General features: G+C 35.7%; 2 protein-coding genes across 2 annotated transcripts in view; one reads left to right on the top strand and one right to left on the bottom strand.

Moving 5' to 3' along the window:
- The window catches only part of LOC140160216 (TBC1 domain family member 19-like), a 527,882-nt gene extending 519,904 nt beyond the window's left edge, over window positions 1–7,978 (top strand). Inside the window, exons 13-14 of the mRNA XM_072183493.1 lie at window positions 6,786–6,901; window positions 7,587–7,978. Coding sequence (XP_072039594.1) covers window positions 6,786–6,901; window positions 7,587–7,753 — 283 coding nt within the window. The 3' untranslated portion in view covers window positions 7,754–7,978. The remainder of the gene's footprint in view (window positions 1–6,785; window positions 6,902–7,586) is intronic.
- A 5,532-nt stretch (window positions 7,979–13,510) lies between these two features.
- LOC140160382 (transcription intermediary factor 1-alpha-like) lies at window positions 13,511–18,151 on the bottom strand. Its single transcript, XM_072183621.1, has 4 exons — window positions 18,041–18,151; window positions 16,387–16,495; window positions 15,683–15,759; window positions 13,511–14,533 (listed from the first exon to the last, which is right to left on the bottom strand). Exons 1-4 carry the CDS (start codon window positions 18,050–18,052, stop codon window positions 13,748–13,750), a joined length of 984 nt encoding a protein of 327 aa, XP_072039722.1. The 5' UTR covers window positions 18,053–18,151; the 3' UTR covers window positions 13,511–13,747.
- Between the last annotated feature and the right edge of the window lie 423 nt (window positions 18,152–18,574).

Below are 18,574 nucleotides of genomic sequence, written 5' to 3'. Positions count from 1 at the left end.
ATGTCACCCTTATTTGTTACCTATTTCGGGGGTCCAATGCTCTGTTTCCTTGTCCCAATGCTCCAATGTAATATATGAAGTGTTTATTAAATCTAATAAGGGAGCATGGTGGAACAGGCTCCGACTCATAATCGGTTGTGGGTTCGAGCCCCAGCGACGCCATCGTGTTGTGCCCTTGAGTAAGGTACTTTATCTCGATTACTCCTCTCCACCCAGGTGTATAAATGGGTACCAGCATTCTTTAATGCTGGGAAGGTAACAGACTCGCTGTGGAGGAGGTGTAGCGATCCCCCCACAGCAACATTACATGGAGGAGTCTGGCCCAATCACCAATGAAAGAGAGATGGACACTCCGTTTACTGTTTATACAGGTTCGTCTCCTTCACCTTACCTTATTAAATCTACACATCAACGGTGAACATTAGGTGTGAGGACTAGACTTATCTTATAAAATAGTAATTGTATGTTGCTTTAAAATGATCTGGACTCAGGAATAGCCATCAAATAATTTTCAGGTATCTTGCTATCTACTGTAGATAGCATGTAGTATCTGTATCATACCTTGGAATGTGATATAGGAAAGTTGACACACACCTACTTGTAAAGACCTAGCTCTAAATGAGAACCTACAACTTTGTCATATACACCTGAAGGTATGCTGCAATCTGTAGACCCACTCAACTCTTACTATACTACCCAACTAAGACATGACCCAGCAAAGGAGTCATGGTTAATGGTTTAATGTGCATTTTTACCTTATTTGCAATACACTGGTAGGAAAAGGAAACTGTGGATGTCCTTGGGTTATAATTGTATTTTTCAGAAGTACATCCTCATTTGCAGGTCTTCACAAATATACCCCCACACACCTACAAACACACCCCTGTCTGTAAATGCTGTCAAACGAGGACCTTGACTTTTAACTTTCCTCTCTTTTGCTAAATCCTATCTAACCGAGGACGCACACGTCCGTGGACCTGTCCATAACCCCCCAACAGAGGAGCTGTTTTAAACATGTTTTTATGCTATTTGAGATCTCCTGGTAATGTCAGTTCAACCGAGGACATCCTCGGTTAGGTGTGCTTCCTCGTTTGTGTAGGGTGTGTTCTGATGCACGGGTCCTCATTTGCCGGCATTTACAAATGCCATCACACCCCTGCACACAAACACATGGCTATATAAATGATCTCAATGCTTTTCAAATGTGATGATAACAAAATCTAAGTTGGGATGGATGAACTTCTTGAGACTTGAGACAAACAGATATTACTAAAACAAGTAATGGCTTTGGATAATCATATAAATCTTTTCACAATAACAATGATTATGATTTAGCCATTTGTTCATGCTGATGCTCTTCTAAACCTCCTCATACAGCAGTCCAAAGCGTACTGTAGACAGTCAAGATATGAGATTTTCATAAGAGATGCCAAAATGAAAACAAACTTGTGAACTGTTGAAATTTACAGTGGTAAATTGGTTCCAGAGGCAAATTTGACTTCACATTGATCTGTTGTAATTGAGCTTAAAACCCAGCTGTAACATCACCTAAGTAAGGGATATATGCTTAATATTCTGCAATAGAATTCAAAAAAATATGAATAAAACGGGTGGTGGAACTATAATTATGGTCATGGAAAGGGATCTATTAACCCAATAGTTCAAATAATTTTAGAAATAGACAAGCCCTAGGGCCCAAAGCCCTTGAAAAATGACAGGGGCATGTAAATGTTTTAACATTTTAAAAGACCTAAGGACCCGAATAGCCCTTGACGATTTTGGCTTGAAGTTTTTGGTTGGTTGACAAAATATGGATTGAATTGTGTCCTGATCCACTCCCTGAGGCACTCGTACTTCATATTAATGTGATTTGTGGGGTGCAAGAAAAACTCCCTCATTTTGCAATTATATAGAGAAAAGTAAAGAAGCACTAGCAGGTCACTCACTAAGTCTTAATAATATGAATGATTTTGAGGTCCAATCATAGTAAAAGAGTGCACATCATGTGGTTTAAACCACACATCAGTATCAGTTATCTGCTTCAATATCAGTCTCATTAATGTGAATTAAAGTGGTATACCTCTGTGTGTGTGCACAGGTGTCACAGTATTCAAGACATTAGGGGTCTCAACACAAGACACTAGATCCACATTGATGTGAGCAACTGCGGACCCTGACTCATGATCGGAAAGTTGCTGATTCATACTTCAGCAGCGCCATTGTGTTGTACACTTTGACAAGACCCTAATAATGTTTCGCTCCACCATGCAGGTTTATATATGGGTACTGGCATATACAGTACTTCCTACAAGAACTTTGTACTTGATGAGTTATAAGTAAACCACATTGATATAGATTTGGCCTTCTTTATAGATATTCCTACTTCAACAACTCTTCCTATACCTTTGTACAGGAGCCAAGCGTTGTTAATCAGTGATGAATCCACAGTCCAGTAGCGTATGCGCGAATGCAAGGTTACGAGTATGTGTTACAAGTGAGCGCGTAAAATTTGTTATGCCTGGAACTTATGCATAAACACTCTCCTATGTTGGAGGTAGCAGCTAACATTACTGCTTTATTCTTTAGTTTTATTGCTAATATCAACCGAGAAATCACCAATAAATAAATGATAACTCTATATGCACCAAGGTTGAGTGGCAATGACAAACGGCATTCCGAATGAAAGAATCATGTGAATTAGACAATCTTTAGCTTGTTTTCATTGTTGAAGACAATCATGTTTCACTGTTGTTCATCACTGATTAACAACTCGCGTCCGGCACATCTGTGTGGTTTACTTTGCTCGGGAAGCTAAACTTGCCCTCTCGAAGTAAACCACGCAGACAACGCGGACGCATCATTGTTAATCGATGATGAACAATTGTGAAACATGATTGAATCCCTAAATTAATTATGTATTTGAATTATATTAAGTAAACCACGTTAATACAGATTTGGGCTCCTATTTAGATATCCCTAAATGAACTGTGTAATTCAGTTACAAGTAAACCACATCAATGTGGATTTGGTCTCCTATATAGATACCCCTATATGAACTATGTACTTGAGTTATAAGTATTACCTATCATTTCCAAGTATCTGTTTGCTGACTGTTTCTCTATTATAAAGCCTTGCGGCAAATCCAATGGAAATCCAATCACAACACCTGCTGATATACTGACATGGTTTGCTCACCAAGTTGAAACATAACTACACACTTTTATATTAAAAAGATTGTTTGCAATTATTTTGTCTCTGTAATGTTTCTAGCAGGTTGTTGAAAAAATTGTTGTTGCGGTTAAAAAAAATTGTATGTGAACCCGGAGGATTGGTTGCTAACCCATTTCAAGTTTGTACTATTCAAGTTGCCAATACTTGTCCCTTTAAATGGGTCATATAATTGATGAAATCAATAGAATTTACATCAAAGAAAACTGCCTACAGGTGCAGTGATTAGTAATGATACAAAAGCTATTGTTTTTTATTTTGTTAAAGAGCTCAGTTCTCATTAAAACATTTTTATCATTTTTGGTTTCTCTCCCCCTCTCTCTCTCTCCTCTAGTCTCATTTTTTTTTCTCTTTTTTCAATTTTGTTGCTTCCTATTGTTTTTTTCTCTTGTGTTACATTGTGTTATTTCATACCACCAAATGTAATAAGAATCGTAGGGATTTTCAAATGGCACTAAATTTTAGTTTTTTGCTCTTTTAGTTTTAATATATAAATGTATTTATTTATTAGCCTAGAAATTCAAGTTTAGGTTTGGTAGTAGAATGCTTTCAAAGCCCAGATTTACAATCATTTGAGTTTGATTTTTTTATTATCATTTTGTCCTTCTTGTAATGAGAGAAAACTTAAGAACATTTTGGAAATTGTTATGACCAGCTGATCAGAAAATGTGTTATATATAATATATATTAATGAATATTTTTGCTTTTGCAAGTTTGCACATCTTATTCAATCAAATGCAATATTTCAATAACATATTTTACACTATTTAGTTTTGCCAATACAAGAAGAAATGGTACTGCTTTTTATTAAAAAAATTGTGAAATATCCTGAAAAATGAGAATTTTGTAAATGTAAAAAGCAATACAATACATCTTAGTCATGCCGCTAGATTGAATTTCAATATTGGGTCTATTGTGAATCAGCAGGGCATTAATATCAAGATTCTCTGTTTTCTTTAAAAAGTTCTTAATTTTGTTCACAAAACTCTGAGCACAGCACACAATTAATATGGCTATCAAGGAGAAATTGATGGTGACATCCAATCTATTATATATCACTCTTCTGTCTAGAGATAGATTGAGACTAATATTAAAGTTGAATATTATTACATGCTGTCAATTTCCCCTTGATGTATCCTGATGCCCCCTCACTCAATAGTGATAGGTTCTCCACATTGTGATGTGTTACAGCAGATTGAGGAGAAAAAAGATTATGCTATATGACCAAAATGGCAATAACAATTAAATATATCGACTTGTTGGATTAACCTGAATAATGAGTATAATCAATTTAAATCACTCACGATAAAAAATAAACCCAAGTGCACTTGGGTTTATTACTCAGAAAATCAAAATTGTAAATGAGAAACATGTAAAAATGACTTAGGCAATTAGCGTAGCAGGTTGACGACATGTGAACGCAGAAAACAATCTTTTATTTTATTTAAGGGATCAACTCCAATATGTGGCAATGGGATACTCCCTTCAGCTGATGTGACTCTGAGCAACGAGGTTGACTATGGCCTTGAATTCAGATGGATAGTGTTTAGCCAAAGTACTTTGGTTTAGCTATTAGACCTGTAATATGTGGGTTTAAACAAAAAGGTGTTTAGAACATATCTAATTAGTATAAAACAGCATATTGTTTACAAAAGTACAATTGATTAACAAAATAAAATGATCTTTTGTGTTCCCACAAACCTCCAGGGGCTTAAAGTGCACTTGGGGTCTGAGTATGGATTTTCCCAAAATATGTGCATTTGGCATGCTCATAGGACTGCCCCCAAAGCTATCTCTCAATAATAAAAGTCGGAATGAAAGGTACTATTTTGCGTCTGACATCACCTGTAACTCAAACTACCCATGGCCTATGGTTGGTTGGTGGTGCATAAAAGGGATGTTGGTTCTTCTGGTGCCTTCATTGGAGAAAAAGAATGGCAGAAAATGGTGAACATTGTTGGTACTGGCACAAGACAAAAAGCAACTTTTCTATAGGCATTGTAGATATGGTGCTTTCAGAAAAGAGAATTTCCTATTACAAAGACTTAACTTTGAGACAATTTATATGTTTGAAGGTAAAAACTAACCATAGGGCATGCTGTTTTTCCACTGTGTTTAGAAATTTCAAACAAAAGGTCTCAAGTTGAGTAATCCTCAGGTATAGTCCTTGCTGCCATACAAGCCATTTTGTGATTCTGGAATGCTGAGCTTAACCTAGGATATAAGTTTAATTATATTTAATGGTTCTTATCCGGGGTTCTTATAGGCACACCACTAGATATGCTTCTCGTTGGAATTTCAAAACTGATGTCATCAGGCATTGTAAAACTTGAGGATTCCAATCTTCAGTGGAATCTTGTGGACACACAGTCAGGGATTGACTTAGGAATCACAATATAAGTATGTCGATCCTTGAGAATACAATGGCCATATGAACATGACTTCTATCTTTGTCATTTGTGGCAGACTTTATGAATTTTCAATACCATATTCATGATATTCATGTATGATTGCTTGATAAGTCTTTTATCAAGCAAAAGCAATGAAGCTAATTTTCTCAAATAATCACTCCTTCTTTTTGAAGGACAAAATTCATCAATGAAAAATTAAAATTTAGCTCATGCTACTTGAGAAGTGCAGACTCATAAAACAAGAAAAAAGTCACAAAGTAATTCTACCCATATCTAAAATTCAATTTTGCCTAAACAACTTACTTCTCTTAATAACATTACATTGAGTATGTGGACATGTGGACAGACATGTTGACAATGTTAACATTTTACTTGACACTAAATTGAAAACATGAAAGAGTCTGCATGGTGTGTATAACTTTATTAAACTTAACACGTGTTACAAAATTAAGCCAAATCAGTCAGATGACATGAAGTAAAGTTTGAAATATAATCAAAATAACTATTCAGGGACATTTAGAGATCCTGCACTATTGCCCACACACATCAACATGTCAGTTTTTTGCACTATTCCCCACACTTTTCAAATATATGGTAACTAACTCCTACAGTGAATAAGCTAGGCACTGCTTCATATTAGGAGAGACATCTTAGATCTTAGAAGTAGTGCCTATTCTTTGATGATCAGTAGTGCAATGCAGCAGCGTATATCTAGTTCAGGGCAATACTTTCACAATTTGTTTTCTATGGTAATTAATCCTGTTATATAACTACTTCTATGGCGAACAGAGGATGCAATCTCAAAGATGGACATGGGTTTTTTTTTCATATTATGTTGATATTTCTTGAAAGAAAACGGTTGAAATGTATTCTGTTGATTTATCAACCAGTATATGAATTCAGAAACTTTCACCAATTTTTTTGGTACTTGACAGAGAGACCATTAAGAGGCACTAGAAAAGTGTACATGTTATCTTACCCATTTTGCTCAAGTTGTGACACATGTTAAATTTAATATTGGTAAGATAGAAAAAAATCAGATTCATGTTTGTTACTTGCAAGTTCCTGGGATGCTGAATTCTCAAGAATATCAGTTCACTCTTGTGATGTCTTTATTGCTAGTATTTGCATTTGTTTTGTTTGCAGGTTAAAGATAGCATTCAAGTGGTTGATGAGGGCATTCTCTGGTTACCTAGCTAGCGATCAACTTCTGCTGCTCTGGGATCGCATCTTAGCCTATGGATCATTGGAACTTTTAGCAGGTGGGTTGCCACAAAATGAGCACAATTGGACTACTTTACAGGGATGGCTCTGTTTCTGGCTTGTACTACTTTCTGTTGCCAACTGCTTTATAACAGCTAACATATCGTCAGCCTGCTACACTAATTGCCTAAGTCATTTTTTGTAATTTTGAGAACAAAGAACAAAATGTGGTTCATACATCAGTTACATAATCACCCTTATTATTTCCTTATTATTTCTGATTATTCCCTTTCATTTGTATCATTATCATTTGTTTTTGTTCAAAGATTGGTGAATAGTATGTTTAAATGCATGCTTGAACCATATTTAAAAAAATCGCTCGGGCAATTAGCGTAGCAGGCTGATGATATATTAAATGACATCAAATTTGTCTTCTTTTCATCTGATATTTGGCACCTAAGCATGAAAACAATAGCAACTTTCTTTTGGATGCATATATTGTCATCTCAATACAGGGACACTCAAGTTACTCAACCTCCATTTTCATAGCAGTCATGGTGCCCTGTTTTGTGGTAGGTTTAGTCACCAAAAGTTGTGGTCGTAAGAACCACAGTTTTAGGGCTAGGATTAGGGTTACATTTTAAGGTTAGGGGTTACAGCTTATAAATTAGAAGATTATACTGATTGGAATCCTTGAAAGTGACAATAACTAATCATGCAGTTTGTTTCTTCTATTGTATACAGTTGCAGCAGCAGGTATCTTTGCATTCCGACGAGTGAATCTGATGGCAACAGCATCTTATGCTACAGCTGACGCAGTCTTGTCTGACTTAACTACCATCAAGATCATGCCATTACTACAGATCTTTATGTGGCCTGATAGCAGGACTAAGCCTCCCAGTAAGAATTGAACTAGAGACCTCCATGCCTGATCTCAGTACCATCAAGATCATGCCATTACTACAGATCTTTATGTGGCCTAATAGCAGGACTAAACCTCCCATGCAGCAAGAACTGAATTAAGAGACCTTTATGTCTGATCTGAGTACCATCAAGATCATGCCATTACTACAGATCTTTATGTGGCCTGATAGCAGGACTAAACCTCCCAGTAAGAATTGAACTAGAGACCTCCATTCCTGATCTCAGATTGTACCACTGATAGCCTAATAGCAGGAAGAGTACGAATTGCACCAGGCACCTTGTATATGAAGTAATGATTGACATGATATGTATGTTATGTGGTAATAATATGTTGAGTATAGGTTGATTGGGATCTGCAGGTAACCTTGCACCAATGGCCAACTACAGGTATTTCCCTGGGGTATTTCGTAACTATTTAGAGTTAATATCAGTGCACTGTCATCACACTATTAAATGTATGACCTGATGAGCATGAGGTACATGTACAACATGGCTTTACATGGCGCGCTGGAAATCCTGATCAGTCTAACATCACACCATCAGGCATGACAAATCAATGACTATAAAGAACTGTCACCTGTTACTTTGATTGACTGGACTACCTTACAAGAAGATGGGCTGGCTGTGATGGTTTACCGTAGTTTGTCTAGGGTGTGCACTTCTTAGCTGCAAGTATCTGACTTGTTAAATGATCTATTTAATAGCTACAATGTCAGTGAGGCCTTGTGAAGTTTGAGGCCTTATGGGTCTGGCATAGCACACTCCTGGAGCACACTACAAATTGCATCTTTTTTTAACCACAAAGGTAAAAGTATGAAGCAGTGACCTGATAGTCAGCTTATATGCATATAGAATACTATCAGGATGGTAGACAGGATTACTTATCACTATGAAGTAAAATGTAAGGATGTTAATTGTATACAACAATTTGTTCAGGTGTTTCACATACTGATGGATATGAACAATCGGGTAGATCCATAGTGATGTCAAAATATTTTGGAAATAACTAAAGGACTACTTTTTATAGATACTCTATGATGAATACAATTCACATCCTCAATGTTTTTACGATATTCATGATAAATTTGTAATCGACATCCATCACTACGTCATACACATGATTTTCATATCTGTCACTATGTGATACACCTGACAAATTACATAATTTTTAAAAAAAATCATTTTTGACAGGAGTATAAAAGTTGCCACTTTTTGGGCAGCAACTGGCAAACTTGCTTTTGATATTAGGGCAAGCAGAATGTTTGCTAAAGTGTCAAGTTTCACCTGTCCTATGTTTGGCTGATCACCTGTAGCCATCACCTTCCATCAATCAATCAGCCCTGCATTGACCTTGATGTGTAGTCAAAGCTGTACAGGTGATGGCCAATCATCTGTTTGTGCTCATCCTTGTCACAGCTTAATTTTCATTGCAGATATCACCTTTGTAACACATTTGCTAAAGGCTTGTACATAATTGAGCTTCCTCAGGGAAGAGAGCACACATGCGTGGCTTTCATTGCAACATAATTAGTTTTCATACAGGGAAAACTGGTGCAGAAAGCCTGCTGCGATTTTATGGAGGCGGAGATATAATGATTTTATTGTTTAGAATTTAATATAAGTTGCCATATGAAATACTCAGTTACTTAGGGATTTAATTTATGTAAATGTTTAGGAAAGTTTTGTGTTTTGATATGTAGTGGATAGAAAACAAAATACAAACAAATAAATAACACAATTATTGACATAATTTGACAACACAATTATAGATATGGTTTGAATTTGTAAATTTGGGGAATATTTGTAGTTTGTAGCTTTGTGTAATTATAGAGTAGTACAACTATACAGGGTGAGTCCAAAAGGGGTGAGTCTGTGAAATTTACCAAAATAATAATTATGAATTAATAGAATGATCCTTGGAGAATGATAGTGTCGTTTTCTTGGAAGTGATGATCTGTTTTTTGTAATTCAAGGACATTACAGCAATGCATTTTATCAGTTAGGATGCTACAGATGCCCTTTTTCTCATTCTCAAAGATCTATAATGAATGAACATGATGGGTCAAAAAATACATCAATTACAGTTTCATTTTAAGAGTGCATACAGGATCACTACTTTGTCAGGTTTTTGTCACCTTATTTTTATCATTATGTAACAAAGACAGGTATATCAAGGGTTCAGAAGCAGAAAGCTGTAACTCAATATTACCAGCTCTCACAAAATGAGCATAAAGTTGGCTCCTTGCCTTGGTCTTCAAAAATCAATATTTCCTCCACAATGTGTTTTGTTCTCTATTGAATTTTGTCATGATTAATGAACTATAATAGTGCTGTGGCGACTTTATGCTCGTTTTGTGGGAGCAGGTGGAAGTGAGTTAAGGCTTTCTGGCTCTCAATCCTCGATATGAAGGTACATATTTTGGAAAGAAAATAATGCAAGAAATGTATTTTTAACGGATTTAGTGAAATCAGTTTTCTTTGTGATTTCTCAAAAATGTGTTGTCTTTCACAAAAGCAAGTCAAACCTTCAGTTACAATTTGGTCTCATATGAAGAGTTCAAATCCTATTGCAACCATGGGAACCAACTGTCATAACAAGTTACACTTAAAGATGTTCAAGGTTCAGGATGTTTTTTATTTACCATATATTTCAAGACAAAGATTACAAATATTTGATAGCACATATCATTATAAGTTTGACAGAGTGCCGAATACGGATTGTCTTTTTGTTAACATTCATGTTACACATGACTTCTCTTGAAATAAAGAATAAGAGACACTACATAAGAGAGACATAGAGGGCAGCATATCTATTCTTTAATGGTGGAGTGTATTTATTCAGCCCCAGTATTCAGCATGATAAGTAATTGAAGGAGGGCAACATAATTTTATAGGGTTTGTCACCACTGCAGCACTGCATTGCTGATCCCTGTTCTAATAATTAAAGAGAATTCATGTGTAATATGAAGTTAACTTCCAAAGTGACGAAACCGGCACACTGTCAAACTCATAACAATATGAATGATAAAAATTAGTTATATTAATGATGTTCCCAATAACAATATAATAAGGCAATTAAAATAATCATATTCAAAATGTTGCATGTAGCAACTAAAGTAAAACAAATACTAAGTACAAACAGTGTTTCAGCAGAGGATAAAGAAAGTACCAAGGGAAAATGAGATAGAGAAGCCAGATAGGCTCAAATGAGCCCCACCTAAAATAAAATAATGATAGCTGAAAAATATTGTCAGCCTACTACGCTAATTGCCAAAGTCATTTCCTGTAATGTTGAGAACAAAGTACAAAATATGGTTCAAGCATGCATGTATCAGTTACATAATCACCCTAATTAATTTTGACTATTCCCTTTTATTTGTTTCACTATAATTTGTTTTTATACAAAGATTGGTGAACAAATGTGTTTAAATGCATGTTTGAACCATATTTTGTACTTTGTTCTCAAACTTACAAAAAATGGCGTAGTAGGCTGATGATATGGGGTAATTAAACATGACAAGACCAACAATACTGAACATCCTTATTATATGCCTGTAAATATTGATAGAAAATATTTAGGGCATACCCACTTCCAATTAATAAACATTACGTTCTAGATATTATTAATGTCTAGCCAAAACTCTATAATGTCAAAAGTAGTTGGAACCCTTGAGTTTGAAACTGTATTTCCCTTTTTAACCTTTTCTAAAAATATATAGTTGTATGTCTTTGTTACTTGATGTGGTGGAACTTATTGGATGGAAATAAAATCAACAAATTTCCTTCTAGCCAAAAATGTGATCCTGTATGAATCTGTCAAAATTTGATTCACACAGGCCTTTTATTATTATAATTATTATAATGTACAATAATAATAATCAATTTTAATGTACAATAATAATAATCAATTTTAATGTACAATAATAATAATCAATTTTCGATGCATTGTTTGTTATGATATTTTGTATATATTTGTAATAAATACTGTTGAACCATCTAATACAGAGCAATGTGTAAAACGTTATCAAAAAACCGTAAAGATTCGCCTAATGGCGCACATGGGCTTCTGTACCTTAGGGTTAAGTTCACGTACAGAGAGATGGCTCCCCGGGAGAGCTCTGAAAATCCCAACTTGCTGGTAAGATTTCTTTTGTTGTTTGGGAGGGCATGTTTAGTTTGTGCCTAAAATTCCAGTTGTGTCAAGGGAACCCATATGCGTCATTAGGCAAATCAGTATGACATTTGTATGTAACGCAGTTTACAGTTAACATGTTTTGTCATTAAACTGGACATTCATCTATGAATATTGTGACTCAGTTGATCAATTATATAATTTATCACTGTTTGACCCAACAGGATGTGAGAAAGTCCAATCTCCCCATGTTGCTAATAGAGAACATAGTAGTGCATCTCCAAGGTTACTTTGGTTCTTGCTTTTTGTCTGCATGTGAAGGAAAAGCTAAATACAACAAGGCAAATTTAGTATCCCTTCAAAATAACAAGATTATCATTGCACATGTTGTCACAGTTTCCTATTTGCCAAATAGGTCACAGTGAAAATGCACATTGGTTTTTCTTGGTAGTATAAACATAAACATGGCGGAAAAAGAAAGTCACCCCCTGTTTGAGGAAACTCTGAGAAGTTAAAGAAAGTATGTAGTGGTGTTTAGTCAAATTGCATCACATGAACATTCTATATAATGAAATAATGTGCCCTGATTGCATGTGGAATGCATGTAAGCATGCATGTTCTATGCAGAGCATTATATAGGATTATGCGGACAATTTTGCGACACAGGACACATGATGTCATTTAAGCTGTGAAAACGTGTAAGTAAACAATTTAAAATATGTGACCTAATCTGATCCACTCAGGCCAAAGTTTGAAATTTTGAAAATTGAGTTACTACCATTACTAACCTGCTCAGTACCTACATTTACTGATGTTGAATCCCAAGGTCTCTTGAATAATTGGTTTCAAAGTTATGAAGCCTTATAAAAAATATGTCCATTTTCTTATGTTTTCAATGTTTTTTATTCTCCTCATTTTTCATCCTCATCTCAGCTTCATTATTGCCAAGTAACTGGATAATTCTCACCTATTATAAGCTGATCATACATGTAGTATATATTACCTGGTAAGTGACCTTTGGGCAATGGAGTAATTCAGCATGAGGGTACGTACCTTGACTACTACTTCACTGCTAACACATGGGTACACCATGGATGCGGCTACTGTAGTTACTTCAGTCGAAGGACCAGCGAAGTACAGCAAAATTGACTTGCAGGTGATACATTACGGTGTACAAATGCAGGTAATCTACTACTGGCATATCTACAATGTTATAGCTGACACTGTCAGGGGCATACCAGGATTTATTGGGGGGGGGCACTGATTTTGAAAAAGTGGACATTTATTCCCAAAAGTAAACCTTTCCCAAAATATTGGACTCTTTTGACTAGGAAAGCATAAACAACCTATTTCTTTTGCATGCTACGCCCGCAAATAGCCAAATGTTGACTTTTTTAACCGAAAAAGCATAAAAACCACCTGTTTTCCTCGCTTGCAAAGTGGACCTTTTTGGTCTTTGGTGATGGGGGGGGGGGGAGCCCCCTGCTACACCCCTGGACACTATCAAACAATATTTTATATGTAACAGATATATTGAATTGTATTTATTTACAGTTTATATATTCAATAAGAGTTCAGGATATGGGATTCCTTGAATTTTTAGATTTATCAATCAAGTATTTGAATTTAAAACTTTAATAATAATAATAATAATAATAATAATACAATTTCTTTAGTCAACACCATGATTTATCTGTGCTACATCTTGTCAAATGTTTTTATTAATATTTAGATCCAAAAAAATAGTACCTTTTACCATTAGCATAGTATTTGTCTTGATCTTAGTTTTGATTATTTACAGTCATCCAACATACATAGGTTGTTTATAATTAATCTGTCCACTGTAATCTTATGTGTTCAGCTGCCCGACTGAGGAAATGGCCGGTATGCTGGCTTTGAACTTGAGATAACCCAATGAGTTCTCAGCAGCAGTTACTTTTGATTTCTTCTCAGATAACTCTTCAAGATTCTTTGAAATAGAGGCATAGTTGTGAGTTATCTCAAACTCTTTGCCAGGTTGACTAAGCTCAGATCCCTTCTCACATGCCTGTTGTATTTCAGTTGAATTTTTCTCCAATTTATCCAATGTATCTTGTATCTTTTTGCTTCTGTTGTCCACCAGATCTGAAATATTCTTCTCTTGGGTCTTGATCAACACATCTACCTGTGCATAGCAATCTTTCTTTACCTTCTGTAGTGTAGTCATTGCTTCTTCCTTCGCTTTGTCCAGGTCCTGTTTGACTGATTTGGTATCTTTGATAGCATCTTTAATTTGGGTGTTAGCAATCTTGCACTTTTCAATCAATTCTTCAATTTTCTCGGCTTGTTTCTTAGCAGCATCTTTCATACTGATACGTTCATGTTCCATGGAGCATGTCTTAAGGCTGACACAGTCTGGGCACACTTGCTTCTGTTCCGTCTGACAGTAGTATTTCACAGGTTCATTATGTATATCACAAAACCTACCTGCACGTGTGACTTCACCAGATTTGACGTCTTCAATGGTGGCAATTTTGTGATCCTTCATGAACTTGAATGTTTTGTGTGACTCAAGACACTTGCTACAGAGGTTGTTGTTGCAATCAAGGCAGTGATCTAGGGCAGCATTAGCATCACAGACATCACACATTGTTACCTTGATAATATAAAATAGGGACACAGCAATAAGTTTCTGCATCAAATTTCAAACATGCATAACTTTTTAAAATATCTTCAAAGGTTTTGTAAAACTTTATTGAACATCTGGCAGTCCAATAGCATCAGCCAAAAAAGCAATAGAATTATATTGAAATTTTTTTTTAAATTAGGCAAATATTTCACCTGCCTGGGCCAGCTAGGACTATTTTCATCCAGCCCAAATGCAAGTTTGCTGTTGCATTATCACATTTTGACATCTGTATCAAAACTTTATATTAAGATCACAGGAGGCTAATAATGAATTAATTCATTAATTAATTGAGGGGCTCAATATAAAAGCGACCTACCCCACATTTGGGTTATTGAGAAAACTGGACTTTTGTGTGCAAATTTTCAATACAATACATAACAATTTCACATCTTAAAACGTTGATTTTACAACTTTACCAAGTTGCATTCATAATATTTCATGTTTGTAATAATAACCTGATATGAAGATATAGGGGTGATAACACTGTGTGATGTTAACAGTTGAATATCTTTTATTTCTAAGCCTGTCAATACAGCAAGCCTGTTGATTTAACAATAATTAAGGAAGCTTTTCATGATTCTTGGCAACAAGTCAATTCATCATGCCTAGCAATGAATATTTTCCTTTCTGTCACACTTCTCTGAGTTTTTCAAAATTAGTTTCTGAGGAGACTCCCCAAACCAGGGGGGATCACAAATTAAGCAAAATACAATTCTCGGCCCCAGACCTAATCCAGTTCAGTTAAGTCTGGGAAAAAGGTTCGGTCCAGGGTGTCCTACTTGTCATGCCCAGGAAACTTATGTGATGCCCAGCAAACACAAAAGGTTGTACAGAAAATGTTTAAATGCCGGGTTATATAAAGTGTAAATAATGGGTATAAAATATTTTACTAACATTGTTATACATTTTTGCTGTAAAACAATAAGACCTTTTCAGAGACAATAATTTAAATTTAAATTGTATTACTAAAACATGGCTGAAGGAAGATGAAATGGCAAATTTTGGTCAAGTTTGTTTCAGTAGTTAAACCGGGACAATTTTATTTCTCCCCTTGCCCCTTGCCATTTACACCACTGTTGCTCATCCTTACTATCAGATTACTGTAAAGGTACATACCTTTTCAAGCTCATTAAATACACCATGCCATTCCTCTTGTTCTGGAAAGTCCACAAAACATGATGTCCCAGAAATTTCTATGAAGAAAGAAGTTTTGATTGTGAAGGCGAACAAAAAATACCCACCTGTTCTACAAGAGGACAGACCTTTCAAGTATTGGTTGGTTGAGCATTTTTTGTTGGGTTTAAATGTTAAAAGTAAACTAAAAATCATCAAAAATCTGTAAAAATTTGCAAAGCCCCAAAACACATTATCTAGGTCAGTCAGGATTTTTTCGTCACCTAATGCAAAATGCATAAAACAGCATGTCTTATAGACAATAGATTTCACTTCCTGACTAGACAAAAGTGTCTTAACTTCATTCTTTGCAATTTATATTTTGTTTATAAATAAAAAGAGTCATCCATTTCTACAATTTGCTACAATTATATAAATAAATTTCAAGTATTTACCAATTTTTGGTATTTTTTCTCAAAAGACAGAATGGAATAAACCAGAGGGTAGGGGGTATAAGCCCCCTTGGTCAGGACCTGATCCCCCTCACATGTACTGACAGTTTGGCATCTATGTGGCATTTGCACCTTAACTGCCATCCTAATTGCAAAAGTCTAAGCATTTCTCAAAAATGAAAAACTATCCAGTAGAACATCACATTCCTGTTTATTTTTATTGTAGTTCCCTCTCCCATCATGTGAATGACTTACGTGACATTTTTCCTACACTCTTGTGTGTTACCGAACCCCAGTTATGTGCAGGTTTGGTTACAGTTGATTTGACACGAATAAAATCGCCAACTGCTAATGTTTTTGAATCCTGTTTAAGTATAAGATACATTTTAAATGTTAAACTTTTAAACCTTTTCAGTTATTCAGTTTGAGAAACCAAATCATACAAACTTACAATATAAACAGAGCAAATTGTAATGTTCAATGAGCAAGATTTCTCCTTGTACACACTACATTTTAAAGAAATTAAGAAAATGTGTAGTTAGTATACAAATATATACTGCCATGAGAGGTTCTGGTTAAAACTATGGGCCCGAGGTGAGATCAATAGTACTATTTTCCTGAGGGGCAGCCTCAAGGAAAATAATACTATTGATCTCAGCGAGGGACCATAGTTTTAACCAGAACCTCGAATGAAGGCAGTATATATTTGTTTTATATCCTTCATTCATAGATTTTTTGTTCATTGATTGGTTAAAAGATTACATGAAAACTCCACCATGTTGCGAGGACCTATGCACCGGCAGTAGGCCGGTTTAGGCGGTCCATGTGTTCATCGTTTTTTAAGCTTACTCATTGTCAGTGTATATTTGTTCAAGTTGTATCTTCATTCCACTTTGCCTTCATTCATGTCATTCATAGATTATTTGTACATAGATTAGTGAAAAGATGTACATGTAAAAAGATTTACATGTAGGCCTAAAATCGAAGGCCATCATGCATTGGGATAGGCCTCCGTACGCACGGCACTAGGCCAGCTAGGCGGCCGGCGGTCCAAGACTAGTCTCACACTGTCAGTGTTTGTTTTTAAGCTTACCATGTCAGTATTGCTCTGAATCTGACTGTGTTGGTCTAAAACATATTCCTGCGCTAGATCTGGTAACAATTCAAATTAAACAGCTGAAATCGTGAATCTTCTTCAGCAGTAGCAGCCCACTCCAGCTTGATTTATATTTCGCCATTTTTGTGTTGTCGTTTCTTGGCAGTGACAAAATACTCTCATAGTCAATGTCGACGTTCAATGTTATTGTTATGCTTTATGGACTGCGACGTGGGTGTGCTGCTATCCGTAAATAGTAAATATCCAGAAGTACTATTTACGGCTTGAAGGTACTATTTACGGACGTAAATAGTACTTTTTTGCACTTCCTCACAGAATAGTGTGTTTATTTTTGATCATGTGACACACTTTTAACCAATCAATGAACAAGAATCTATGAATGAAGGATATAATCTCTTCTGTGTTACTGGATTTTGATTTCCTTTGAATTTGGTTGTATATTCCTTAACCTGTTGCAGTTACTCTACCATTTTCCACCCTCATGTGGCAGTGACATCAGTGCGCATTCCATTGGGTGCAGCTACAAATCGCTAGTTTTTGCTCAAAGTGCTGGCGTACACACTCACACACTTAAAGACGCTGCATAGATGCGCATGCAAAAAAGCTGCCTCAATGCTTTGACGTCACTGCCACATCAGGGTGAAAACTGGTATAGTCCCAATGTATGCTGGTATTATTTGCAGCAGCACCTTAAAATATCAACATAAATGAATAAATATGTCCACCTTCATATGAATGTTATACATGGCTAATAGTAATATGCTTCAAATGAAAGAGTGATAATCAACTTACCTCTGATGCCATGACATCGGTCTTCAAGAACTTGATGAGAAAGCTCAAACTTTTGGAATAACCCAGTAACTTCTGCTTTTAACTTTGCTCTGCAGATAGAGAAATTCTGAAATGTTAAATTGACCTTATATGAAGAGCTTTGTTTCAAAACCCCTTACATCCACTTGCTTCAACAAAAACAGTTTTTGGCAGGATGCTCATCCTACCCAAGCATCCCTCAAAAAACTGCTTTTGTTGCAAACCCCCATATATCAGTGATTTTTTTGATGATTTTTTGATGTGATCTCAAAAATGGGCAAGTGGATGTAAGGGGTTTTGAAACAAAACTCTTCATATACAGACATGGCTGGTGTAATGCAATCTACACAGTGTTATGCATTAAATTTCTGTGATACTTGACTGTCACTTATGCTGTGGATACTTGTGTTTCTCTTTAAAATCTTGTGTGGTATTGATGGAAGGAGAAGGTTCACGCCTGAGTGGGGGAAATGAATTCCTATCCTACATAAGCACACTGCATTACATTACTACATG

The sequence above is a fragment of the Amphiura filiformis genome, chromosome 9 (assembly GCF_039555335.1).
Source record: "Amphiura filiformis chromosome 9, Afil_fr2py, whole genome shotgun sequence".
Classification (NCBI taxonomy): domain Eukaryota; kingdom Metazoa; phylum Echinodermata; class Ophiuroidea; order Amphilepidida; family Amphiuridae; genus Amphiura; species Amphiura filiformis.
Note: the sequence above shows the minus strand (reverse complement) of the source record. Positions and strands in the feature narration are given on the sequence as shown.